The 13753-nt window shown below is 38.2% G+C and overlaps 1 protein-coding gene across 1 annotated transcript; it reads right to left on the bottom strand.

Annotated features, from left to right (window-relative positions):
• Nucleotides 1-1212: 1212 nt before the first annotated feature.
• On the bottom strand, nucleotides 1213-12909 carry MS3_00005750 (uncharacterized protein). Its single transcript, XM_051213837.1, has 6 exons — nucleotides 12860-12909; nucleotides 11450-12801; nucleotides 11348-11413; nucleotides 5609-5877; nucleotides 3699-3842; nucleotides 1213-3177 (listed from the first exon to the last, which is right to left on the bottom strand). The coding sequence occupies exons 2-6, from the start codon at nucleotides 11854-11856 to the stop codon at nucleotides 3086-3088; spliced, it is 978 nt and encodes a 325-aa protein (XP_051073500.1). The 5' UTR covers nucleotides 11857-12801; nucleotides 12860-12909; the 3' UTR covers nucleotides 1213-3085.
• Nucleotides 12910-13753: the final 844 nt, after the last annotated feature.

Genomic DNA, 13753 nt, shown 5'->3' with positions numbered 1-13753 from the left:
TAAAGAATAGATCTGTTTTTTATTTATTTATTGATTTGATTGAAATAAATAGTTTATTAATTTTTTTGTGGGGGTGAGCGGGAGGGGGTCGAGTGGTGGTGGGGTAGGTGGGTTAAAACTATTTCAATTGTACCATCATTTTAATCTATGATATAATAATACTATTGTATATTCTCTAATGATTTACTGATATATATCTATTTCTTAACAAAATTATATTCAAGTTAAATATCTCCTTTTTACAAATTAGTTTGACCAATTATTTTTTGAGAAAAAAAAAGAGAGAACTTATTGAATCGTAGAGTGTCAGTTACTATTGTATCTTTATGTGTTACATGTTCAATTGTATATTTAATGATTAACAATAAATTAAATTGGTGATATTATCAAGGTTTAACTTGATAATTTTGAATAAATTAAGCATTGGGTAGATTATGTACAAAGATGGATAGTGGTTAGCAGTGGAATCTATGACGCGCGTTTCGTCCTATTTTGGACTCGTCAACTGGATGTACCTGCACCTCAGAGTTAATGTTCACTTTGGAGCGCCAACTCAGTAGCGTTTGCTTCAAATGCCATTGCGCTATCTACTTCGCTACTGAGTCCTTGCATATAATGCTTGTGAATTAAGACTATATCGAGGCAATCTGCACAGTTTTCATTGTGAAAGAAAAGATCCGAGTTTATACAATATTACTAGTGAATCTCTTTTCATATTGATAAAATTTAGCCACTCAAAACATATAAACATAAACCTGCATATATACACTTATTTATTGAGATTATTTAAGATCGCTTCGTGAACTATTTCCATAATCTCCTCTATACGGACAATTAGTGTGTTAATTATAGAAATTGGAAAGCTGTAAGACGAAGGTATGTCTTAATTGGCTAGTCTTTGGTAATGGTTAGATCTGTCGAAAATTTTGTCGTAAAATTACTAATCTATTGTTTATGACCTATTCTTTTAGCTCATGAGTTGACCAGTTTTATCTCATAACATATATTGATAGGTTTCGACCTGATAAGCAGATTTTGAAAATTCCTGTCTGGTGTAAAATTCTTCTAGTCCATAATGATTCTTACATGTAAGTGAACGAACCATGTTATTTTGCAGGTAAACCGTGTTTAGACGAAGTTTGTTGACAATTTCTATTCCTGAAAAGATATTTATAGTTGGCTTGCAAATACTGATCCTGAGCTTTTTGACACATAAATTTTGGGTAAACATTGAACTGTCGTCAATGTCTTTCTAATTTCCAAGAAGCGTTGATTACATGTTGGCAGATAAATTAATTTATGTTGTTTAAGACATTATTTTGCTTGTTGTTCAGGGTTGTAACTAACTGTTATTTATTAGCTATAGCGCACATAACAGTTTATTTAGTTACTGAAGCAGTAACGCTATGTTTAGGGTTGTCGGTATATATTAAGATTATACACAGACATTAACTTCACAGGTGGCCTTACTGAGACAGTAAATTTCGTATGCAGGAAATCGTTCGAACTATTCCTCTTACTATGGTTTATTGGAAGTCTTAATGTGATAAATTGAAAATGAGGCTAAGGAAAAAGACCAACAGATGCGTTCACGTAGTGAGCAGTGATCAAAGTACGCCAATATGACAAGTGCTGTTTTCGAGTCAAGTATTTTATAAGCAACGCAAGTAAAGATTTCCTAACTCCCTAAGGTTGATTCATCATTTTCTTTAATTTTGGAATATTGCTGCCACAGAAAAAGTGAAGATAATGCTGATCAAATAGCGGTTAGAGCCTCTGTATGAAAGGATCTCGAGAGGCGGAGCTATCGTTGACCTGGTGTTGAAACACGATGATGACATTTAAGAGATCTTTTTATCACAGTTGTGACAACTGAGAATATTTGCCGATCAGTGACTGATTATCACTCAAATGAACCCCTTGGCAAATTTATAGAAAGCAAAAACAAGGTTTCTCGAATACGATGAATTTATTACATTTCTTTAACAACATACAAGCTAATAATTTTGATGAATCTAATATTTTAACAGAATTAGGAATTACGAAATTCACTTAAAAGTAAATTATGAGGGGAGTGAAATCGGAAAGTCTTGAAGAATTTTCTGTAACATTTCAGTTAATTTTATTGCATAATTACAAAGGAAATATCTAACATGAGGGAATATAAGTTTTTAAACCAAACACACCGGGTTGTGCTCATAATTACGCAAACTTTTTTTTACCACCATTACTTCGAAAGGCGTTGATTACCAATGTTTTCTAATAAAACAGCCTGGTTTTAGCCCAATAATTGCATCATAGTAGAGTTTCACCGAAATAATGTTTTCACACTAAAAAACAAAATTTGTGAAAGGTATTGTCCATTGTAAACGTTTTTCTAATAGATATACTTCTGGATAGTTTGGAGGCTACTTTTTCGACAAGCCTCATTTTAAAAAAGAGAGATGTCATCCCTCCCAACTCTTTATTGTCGTTTTGGTATTTGAACGAATTCCATGAAAAGGTTCGACTGACTTATTTGTATAACATACGGATATACAGCCATACCATTTTAGTGTAATTTAAGTTAGTTGAATTAATATTATACACATACATGGATTACTAAGATACTCGGGTTTTTTATTCATAGTATGTTTTACTTTTTTACTTCATACCATTTGAATTGCTGAATTTTACTACTTCCTAGTTTTAAGTGTGTTGTACGATGCAATGGATTTTTCAATGGCAAGAGAAGTTGGCAATCATAATTATGCATTGTAAACGGTTAGCTAGATTTGTTGTCTAAAGTACTTATTGTAACCAATATTCTATGGGATTACTGAAATAATAGTTCTCAATAACCTTAGATGATACTATCGCTAAGCTAATAAACACAATGATTGATACCATAATAAATCAGTCACTTCACAACTGAGCACTTTTTAGGAAACAAACATTAAACAACGATAGTAATAGTCATAATAATAGTAATAAATCATATTTACAATGTACATTTGAGTTGTACAATATACCTTAAAACATAATATCACTAAAAAAGAAGAAACATTGTCCTGTCAAGATAAAAAAATAGGAGGGAATAAAATCATCACCGACGTCTTTTATCGCGCATATAGTTTTTGAATCGTTGAAGTGCAATATTATCTGTGGATTTTTCGTTACGAATATGTGGTCGGCTATCTGAAAAAAATATACATATATAAATGGGAAGGCAATAAAATTTATATCATAGATGCTTATGAGATATGACAATTAAAAAGTTAATTATAAAGTCTTAGATGGAAACAATTTAATGATCTAGTAATTGTTTTAAGAAAAAGTTACTTGAAATGTATGGTTAAATGCCAAGCTGAAATAGTGGTCTAGATGTTAGGCGTTTGAGCGCGGGACAGAGTCTCGGGTTCGATTTCCGACTCAGTAGTTTGAGTGGTTGGATTTTCTCCAAACCTGAAAGCTCAGAGTGCTATTCCTGGTGTGGTCGGGGATACGAATTGTTTAGGGGTCTCATACTGGGGAATGAGACAGCTGTCAGAGCTTTCTAGTTTTTAATGGTATCCAAACCGAGATCAATTTGTGATGAAAGCAACCTACTAAACTAAGCCAAATTAAACGTGTTCAAAATTTCACTACACTGCGACTTTTTGTTTCTTGTCTGTATCAACGACAAATAAGAACAGAAAGATGAATCTCGATGAACTTACTATCTAAACGACGATTTTCCCTTTGAGGAGACATCGGATTATTTTCCATTGATTCCAGTTTGTTTGTATTATTATTGGCTATGTGGTTGAGTTCTCGTTCGTTGTTCAAATCAGCTCTTTTACTGATTCCATTTGTGTAACTATCTATATTTTTTAAATGAAAATTTACAAAGAAAATAGGAAAAATTTGTTGATTCATACTTTATAACACTAGTATTAGCAATATATTTTCGACAGCTTAAACAAGTGAGTAGTGTCCCACAAATAGGCGTAATAATTAACATAAATATTATAAAATTTAATGGGGATCTTGGCAAGGATTTTGTCATCTATAAAGAAAGTAGAGAATTCTGATATCATCTATATGTCCAATATCATGAAAATGAAAGTTACAACTATTTCTTTTGGTAAAACTCAACGTAGATTTTTTATAATACTGGAGAACTTTAAATCTTAACATATGAAGTCTTGGCATGATTTTAGGTTGACTCAAATGATTCCAAATAAACAGGCAATAAACTCCTGGAATTATTTTGGGCCACGAATCCATTGTATAACAGCTTTAAATACCATTTGGTTTAATATGGTTGTTTTATTGATACAGACTTAGCACCAGAAACAATCAATAAGTTTGATTAGAAGTTGTTGATATCACCCACCAGAGCACATGAAAGTATCAGGAATAAAGTCGATACCATTGACCGATAGTTAGGTTAAATAGTCCGAAGACTAGGTCAAATTGTTTGACTCAACCTTCGTGAAAATAAAAAGCTTGAGCACCTATACTTCTGTCAGAAGGCTAGAAATGTTAAGATACCAGTTTACGATAAAGGAATTAAAATAGTTTTCAAATTTCTAATTAATTCATCTATCAAACACTTCAGTATGAGGCATATTCCAAGTGAGAACTAATGGTATTATCTGGTTGTTCAAAACAAAGTAGGCAAGATAAGGTTTGAACTTAGGGTTTAGGGGATGAAAGTAAAACTTTTTAACCATTAAACCACCGGTCAAGCAACCAAGCCAATGATAATTTTAGACATAAAATTAAATATCGGGTATATTGTTGGATATAGTGTAGAGACTAGTTTCAGGTGAATAAAGTGCACACCCGAAATATTAAAGAATAAGGCATCAAAAAAATGATAACTTATTGAACTAATACAATGTTAACTTTGACTAACACGCGATTATTCACGTCTGAATGCTAATACAGAAGACGTCGCCATGCTGTGATCTACGAAACAAGTGTTACCTAATAAGATGACTAGAAGTTTCCACAGAAGTGATATGACCCCTTACTTAGCTACCTCGAAAAATAAACACTTCATAACATTGATAGCAGTGCACGTTCCTTTTTTTCCTTTTACTAGCATGCGACAACGAAAGCTGGGCTTCTAGTCACCTTGTGGTATATGCTACTTATGTTGACAGATATAAGTAGTGGAATGCCTGGCAGCAGGAGACTGAGAAGATTGCATCAAAGAGAACAGGAATGTAAACACAGAGCAATTGTAATAACAACAGAATTGAGGGAATCATGAAGCATGTAAAGGACAACTGAAGATATATATATATATATATGTGTATAGTATTTCATTTATGGTTTCCATAAATTTGAAAAAAGACTAATTCTGCATTAAACAATAAATTGGTGTTCCCCCACCTGAGTTCTTGTTCACTACAACCTAACTCCTTATGTTTTCTAATATAAATATTTGATGTATACAATTGTAATATTGACAAATTAAACGACGCATGAAGAGAAAGCAGCAAAGACAATCAGATTGACTATAATATAAATGTTGGTAATACGGAATATCTTACTATATTATACTTTATAGGTTCTATGAAATATGAACAAATAAATCTGGAAGCCACACGTGAATAGACAGCAAACATTAACTCACTCCACCGACTGTGCTGAACGAAATTGACTGCCATACTAGTTGGTGCTATGTGATCTGTTGAATAACCATGTTTGCGACTTAATCTTTTTCTAAAAAGTGTTTGCTTGGCTTCTTCTGTGGCTTCTATGTTCTTCATTTTCGCTTCTACACCCAAATCAACTTCAGGGATACCACATAACATTTGGTTGGATAACATGTCTTCCTTCTGTTGACCAATTGAAGGTTTGAGATACTCAGGAACATCCTGTAGTAAGTCTGAATCTTCATCCCTAAATCAAATACGGAGAATTTACAAACAAAACATGATGAGAATTAGCATATTTAGTTGTTTGGAACATAGTTGTATTAAAATAATTTCAATAACAGGTATTGGATTTTGACTACATTTCAAAGACTAGTAACCTAACCAGTCTACTTTTTAACAATGAAATGAAAACTAATTCAAAATATATGTGACACGATGGGTCACATATAAACTAATTATGAACATTGTGAACCTTAATTTATAAGCATAGGCTACGTAACTAACGCCTTTTAGATAACTATTGACGAAAACAAATAGAGATGGGAAAGAATTCATTCTCCATAAAGTTAAAAAGTGATTAAATGCAAATTGGACAGCTAATGGAAGCATCCAACTTCAAGAACCTTAGTAAGCAGAAAAGGGCTCGGGGTCCATAACTCATTAAAGTAGGGGAAAGTGAGCTGAAAATAAGCTACAATATTCATGTGCAGGAAAACCAGTATGGACAATCGAATGTATTAGACACAAAATTACAGGACTTGTTAATAAAATCTAACCCGACCGTTGTTGCTACCTTGACGTGGTGGTCGGGCTTGCCTATCGTGATGAAGCAACCGAGCTATACTGGCTGGAACAACCGTTTCTCAAGGTCCTACCATGTCAGACAGGTCGGTTGAAGAGCGGTAAGACTAAAAGCAACAAACCCAAGGTCCGAAGGCGAAGTCGTACTGCTGACTGTACAGAGGTGTGACAGCAGTAAGGTGTTTCCTTCAGACAACCAGCATGACAGCGATGCTGCCTTCCCACAAGGAGGGGTGGGGTTAGAAAAGGTCGACCCTAAAAATGCACACCTCACCTTACCTCACGGATTTCCGTCTCCGGCGGTAAGGCCCTTTGAAGAGCGGAGCTAACACGTCAAAAACCTCCCACGAAAAGGCCGTGCGCGACCGGCCTCAAGCAGTTGTCCCTTGGGCACTGCGGTCACGCTCTCAGGTCACTGAGACCACCTCTAATCCAATTTCCTTTTCAGGCACCTCCAGAAAAACCCTTCCTCGGTGTGGGCAACCGGGAAGTGATAACCGCCCTCATACCTCTAACAGCACTCGAGACCACTGTATTCATAATCAACCTCCATCTTCAATTCCTATTATTCCTCCTACATTGACTTTCAACTCTAAACTTCCTTTTTCGGCTTCCTCCTCAAGTGTCATCATAGCCAACGATTCTAGTGCTCAAAACTCTGTCCCAGGTCTACTGAAACCTCGCTCCAAACTACACATTGGATCCTTCAACGTACGCACCCTATGTCAAATCGGTCAGCAGGCTTCCTTGGCTAAAACCCTAGAGTCTCTTTCCATTGATGTATGCTGTGTCTCCGAAACACGCACACAGGATTCCAGTGTGGTCATTCACCTGACCTCACCTCGGCAAAACGGAGAGCCAACGAGATACACCCTCCGTGTATCCGGTGACCCGATGGCCAGTTCTCGTGGACTGGCAGGTGTAGGCATAGCACTAAGCATGAGGGCGGAACAAGCACTGCTAGAGTGGATCCCCGTCAACAGTCGTCTATGTGCTGTTCGGCTAAACGGCTCCGTAAGAACTCGGGAGGATAGGGACACACGTCGTTGCCTTTTCGTCGTTTCTGCCTACGCTCCCACTGACTGCAGCTCAGATGATGTGAAAGATGAATTTTACAGAAAGCTTTCTGAACTTCTTCAGAAAGCTAAACGCTCAGACATAGTACTCATAGGGGGTGACTTTAATGCTCAGATAGGTAGCTTAAACCAAACAGAAAGGCATTTAGGCGGATATTTTAGCATTCCGGCACAGCGAACAGATAATGGTGACCGTCTGCTGCAACTGTGCTCAGACAATCGCTTATTTTTAGCAAACACAAACTTTAAGCATAAGGAGAGACATCGTCTAACATGGCGACCCCCTACACTAAACCAACGATGGACTCAAATAGACTATATTGCCATCAGTCATCGTTGGAGATGGTCGGTAGAAGATTGTCGCTCATTCTGGAGTACCTGCTTGGACTCCGACCATGCCCTAATACGGGCACGCATCTGCTTGCGCCTCACTGGACGCAAAATAGCCACAGTAAAAAGACCCATTAGAACTGAGTTGAGTAACGAGAAAACCAAAAATAGGTTCCAAGAACAACTGAGTTCACACTTAGGTAGTTCTGAAGACGAGGCTGACCCAGATGTTGCTTGGGAAGATATTCAAGCAGCTGTGGAAGCAGCAGTGACATCTATTAGCGACTTAAACCACAGAGTTACAAAGAACCAGTGGATTTCTTCAAAGTCTATCACACTGATGGATTCTCGCAAACTCGTCCCATCAGGTTCCGAACATGATGAAGAGCGACAACAAATCAGATCTAGGTTAAGAAAAAGTCTAAGGAACGACCGTGAGCAGTGGTGGGCAACGAAAGCAAAAGAGATGGAAAAGGCGGCGACTATAGGGAACACAAGACAGCTTTACAGACTAATAAAAGAAACTGGAATTAATAAGTCAAGTGTAAGTGAGATTATTTCGGAAAAAGATGATACTCTCATCTGCTCCCAGTCCAGACGTTTAGAACGATGGGCGGAACATTTCAGAGAACAGTTCAACTGGCCTTCAGCTACTCTACAAGTACCCTCCATTTCCAGACAGTGTGAATGGAACATTGAAGTAGGTCCCCCAACTCTTGCTGAAGTTCAAAAGGCTATAGTTAATCTGAAGCGAGGAAGGGCAGCTGGTCCAGACGGACTGGCTCCAGAGGTCTTTAAGGATGGTGGTCCAATTTTAGCGATTAGGTTGACTAATATTTTAGCTAAGATCTGGGAATTAGACGTTATCCCATCTAACTGGTCACAATCACTTATCGTCCCAATATATAAGAAAGGGTCAAAATCATCCTGTGACAACCACAGAGGGATTAGTTTAACTAATATAATATCTAAAATACTAGCTTCGATAATTATCAGACGCCTAACTAAGACTCGTGAACTGCAAACACGAGAGACTCAAGCTGGCTTCAGACCTGGTCGTGGCTGCATCGACCACATATTCACCATTCGTCAGATTCTAGAACACAGGCATACTTATCGGCGTCCGACAATGGTGGTCTTTCTCGACTTAAAAGTAGCATTTGACTCGGTAGACCGCGAGATTGTGTGGCAGTGTCTGTCATTAAAAGGCGTACCTCAGAAGTACATAAACCTTGTGAAGGCTCTTTACTCGAACACTACTAGTCGAGTCAGAGCTTATGGCGAACTGTCATCTACTTTTGCAACCTCAAGTGGTGTCCGTCAAGGCTGTCCACTTTCTCCATTTTTGTTTAACTTCATCATAGATCTACTGATGGAATCAACATTCTCGTCGACTGAGTTCTCGGGTATTGATCTCCATCCAGGAGGTCCACTTATCGACTTGGAACACGCAGATGATATAATCCTGTTTGGTGAAGACGCTGACAAAATGCAGAGTCTCTTGGTAGCACTAAGCAACAATGTCAGAATGTTTGGAATGCGCTTCTCTCCCTCTAAATGCAAGTTGTTGCTTCAGGACTGGTCTGCGTCAACACCTGAACTAAGGATAGGGAATGAAGTAGTCGAACGCGTTGACAACTTCACTTATCTTGGAAGTCTGATCAGCCCTAACGGGTTGGTGTCTGACGAAATCTCAACACGGATTCGAAAAGCTCGCTTGGCTTTTGCCAACTTACGTCACCTTTGGCGAAGGCGAGACATCCGTCTATCAATAAAAGGACGAGTATACTGCGCGGCAGTCCGTTCTGTTTTACTTTACGGCAGCGAAACATGGCCATTAAGAGTAGAAGACAATCGTAAGCTATTAGTATTTGACCACAGATGCCTTAGAAATATTGCTGGCGTCTGCTGGGATCACCGGGTAAGTAATAGTGAGGTTAGACGCAGGGTATTAGGGAATGATGGTAAATCAGTTGATGAGGTTATGAATCTTCATCGACTGAGATGGTTGGGCCACGTATTACGTATGCCTGAACACCGATTACCACGACGTGCAATGCTATCCGGTATTGGAGATGGTTGGAAGAAAGTTAGGGGCGGCCAAACCAAAACGTGGCATCAGTGCTTGAAGACACAAACTTCTAGTCTGAGCCATGTTGGTAGATGCAGACTACTTGGTTGGGGTCCGCGTGACTTTCGTAACCAATGGTTGGAGACTCTTGGTGACATGGCTCAGAATCGATCACAATGGCGTCGGTGTATACACTCCCTGTCTTCCCTTAAACTAAGAGATTAAAATCACTTCATATCTTTCTTTCTACGAACCAATTCTTTCTTCTTGTACTATATCTCTATATGCAGTCTTCCTCTTATTTATTACCACCTTTGATCTAACCACTGCTATGAATCCGGTGTTCATCTTGTTGTGCTGATGCGGTATGGCAACCTGGACCGATGCACATATGTGCCTGGTCCTACGTTGTAGCTGACTGATTGACTGATTGAATAAAATCTAACAATCATATAGTAAATGCTAAATTTGCAAAATGTCCATCAATTGTCTTAAAATGACTCAGACTTCATTGTTCTTGCATTCTCATACAAATTGCACTCTGTTTCCATTCTTTACTGTTCGATCCTCTTGTCTCTCCGCTGTCAGATATTCTGTTCATGACTAACGTCATATACTACTTATGTCGATATAAGTAGCACATACCACACTACTATATGACCATGAGACTGAACTAGACATAAAACATCTAGTTTAACAGGAATAAATGAATATGAAATAGTACGAAGCTCAATTTAGATATATCATAAATTCCACTTAGCCACTGTGATAAATTTTGGACTGTCTTTTAAAATCACACTTTTATTAGGGAATGTTTGACAGTATTCGTCCAATCAGTAACAAACAACGTACAACTTGACATTAATGTGTATACGATTGAAGTTGTTACACGAAGGGAAATGAAAAAACATGCCAAATAGAGCAGTCGGAAAAGTGACATCGGAGTCTGACTGTTTAGTCAAGTTTCAAAGTGACGTTTCCTGCAGCTAATATCGAAGTGAAATGGCGTGGTTTGATATGTTAAAGATTATCATTTAGGTGGTAAGGGATTCGTGTAAAGATCTAAGTAGTGTGGAAGTACTTTTTGTCTGGTTTCCACGTAGCACTGGAAGTAACAGAAGAGTGGTCAAGTTTTAAAAAACGATTGGTTTAGGTTAGTTTTTTTAACATGTCATAAGCTGCTTATTATAGCAAAACTGGTCCCAATCATTATTTTTAAAAAAATAACACTGAGAGCAATATGGTCTCATTTGTATGCTCATATCGTAAACAAACACTTTATATAAGGTCAGGAATTTAGTTCTAACACTGACGAATTATTCGTAAACTGTTTTAAGTTGTTTCTACAGATAAAGAATACTTGAAATATATTACATATGTTGTCTCCAAACAAATATAAGAAAAGCATAATTCATATAGAAAGTACTGAAACATACCGGTCTAGGGTGGAGGGTTTAATTAATCCCTTTCGTTTGGCTACTTCCTCCTCGATGTACTTGATCCTAAAATTAAGCATTATAAAGAATGGGGAAGATTACATTTCGGCATCTTCATCTCTCTTATTAGTTTCTGTGGCGAACGTTTTGGCTAGACGAGCTTCAACGTCATCGTCCTCTTCGGATTGTTTAGCAGATGAAATACTGTTTAGGTCAACTAGACCACCAGTCTTAAGTCTAAATGGGTCGTTGGCGATTGTTAGATTGAGATCTGGAACTTCTTTACCAGTGGCTAGTGCAGACAAGCTTACTCCAGCTGGTCGTTTCCTTAGTTTTTGCAATTCTCTTATTGCTTCCACAACTACTGTGGAGTCTGCAACAACAGGTGCAGTAGAATCTTCGAGACGATCCTCCTCAGAATCTGAAGAGACACTCAGCTCTGTGGTTTGTCTCAAGCATCGCACCTTACGCGACTTCATGTGACACCTGAAGGAAAAAAAATGAAGCATTTCTTAAGACTTGCTAGTTAAGGAACCTTCAAAACCTTCACAGACTTGACATTATTTTTTGGACGTTGCCCCGTAAGATGATTGTACTTGAGTGAGTTTAAGTGGATTTGAGACGCAACCTAGAGAGGAACTGAAAAATGACCGAAATATTCATCTGGAAGGGCTTTACTAACAATCGGCTAACAACTTGCGCATTATGACTATTGATAGCTGTGAGCCTCAGTAACTATATTCCCATTAACCAACGAATCTTACTGTATTCCGACAGAACATGGGTACATAAATTTCACCTACACCTGAAGATAATCGGACTGATGGTCTCAGAACTTTGGGTAGATCGTACCCAGACAAATGAGATGGAACGATCCCTTAAAAGGACCAAATTTTCATGGATTCTTATGGTGATAAGCTACAACCTACCTTCACATGTTGTCATTGAAATAATAAGTTTCGATTTCTAACTCAGTAACTGGTTCCCGAACCTTTCAAGACTGCTCGAAGACACATATTGGACTTTGTCAGGGGATTTGCTTAGACTTTCAGGTCCACTGTGGGATTGTCATATACTAAATGTTCACTTCCTGGTTTACACAGCGGAAAACTTCATTGTTCCAGTCTGCTGGCAACCCAAGCTGCCAATTTTGAGGAAAATTTGGCACATTTTGGGGAAGCCGCTATGGTAAATTTTGCGGAAATGGCACAAAAACCCCAAAATTTCTCCAAAGCAAGGAGCTTGGGACATTTGACTTACTCAGAGACATGTCTAATATCCTTACCTTGTATGCCACTACCCGATAACTTTAGAATGAACTAATCAGAAACAACTTATTTCTTATTTTCGCCCCTTGATTTCGACGAAAACGCTTCAATATACCTATTTCTATATAAACGCCGTTAAAATGAAGCCTATTATAATGATTTTTTGAAGATTTGTATAGACTAGGACTGAAATGTGAGAAAACATAAAAAAAGAACATAAAATGTCATGTAATAGTCTAATTACTCCTGAAACTGTCGAACAAATATAAACGTAACGCCAGAAGTTGTACTACGAATCTCTTTATCTCAATATCCAATGTCTTTGTGTGAGCTTGTCTAAACTTATTGATTGGGTGAATTTATCCGTGAACGCCACACTCACGAAACTGAGTTGCGTTTAAAAGCACTCTATTGATTTCTTTGAAATAGCTTCTTTCCTCCAATTTTCCGGTAGTTTTCCTCACGCGGCGTTGCCAAGATTGGGGCTGCTTCCCTCAGTATGGCGGAATAGACCATGTCCGGGCCAAGAGAAGTGTCTAATCTTAAGTGCTGCAGTTTCCGGAACACCAAGTCAGCGCTTAGGTTCACTTCGGAAAGTCCTGTGGAATTGCAGATGAAACTGTCATCAGTCAAGTTGATGTCGGTCGGTTGAAATGTCTGGGGGTAATGTTCAGCCAGAAGGTTAGTGGCGTCGCCATTGTTGTTGGTCGGGCCGTTAAGACCTACCAGTTGGGAAACTCCAGTTTTGGCTTGACGAAGAGAGGCTGCACAACGGAATAAGCTTCTAGGATTAGAGGCAAATTTGTCCATAAGCTTTGTCTGGTACTGAAGCCTATCTTCTCTTGTAGCCTTCGTGCATATGTTCCTTATATGTTCATATTGCCTGTACGCTCCATCGTTGTCAATTCGTTTGTATTCCGCCCAACAGTGCCTTTTGCGGCTTAGCAGGCAAAGGGTACGGTTCTTGATTATTGTAGGTGGCTTGCAGCTTTTGGGAACCGTTTGAGGAACTGAATGGTTTGTAGCACATAAGAAGTCTCACTGACCGTCCACATCGAGTTGAGGGTGAACATTTCAATCCACCTGTTGTAGATAGTCGTGTAGAGCTGGCACATTCAACCGTTTAAAATTCCAACGC

This window comes from Schistosoma haematobium, chromosome 1, assembly GCF_000699445.3.
Source record: "Schistosoma haematobium chromosome 1, whole genome shotgun sequence".
Lineage (NCBI taxonomy): Eukaryota > Metazoa > Platyhelminthes > Trematoda > Strigeidida > Schistosomatidae > Schistosoma > Schistosoma haematobium.
Note: the sequence above shows the minus strand (reverse complement) of the source record. Positions and strands in the feature narration are given on the sequence as shown.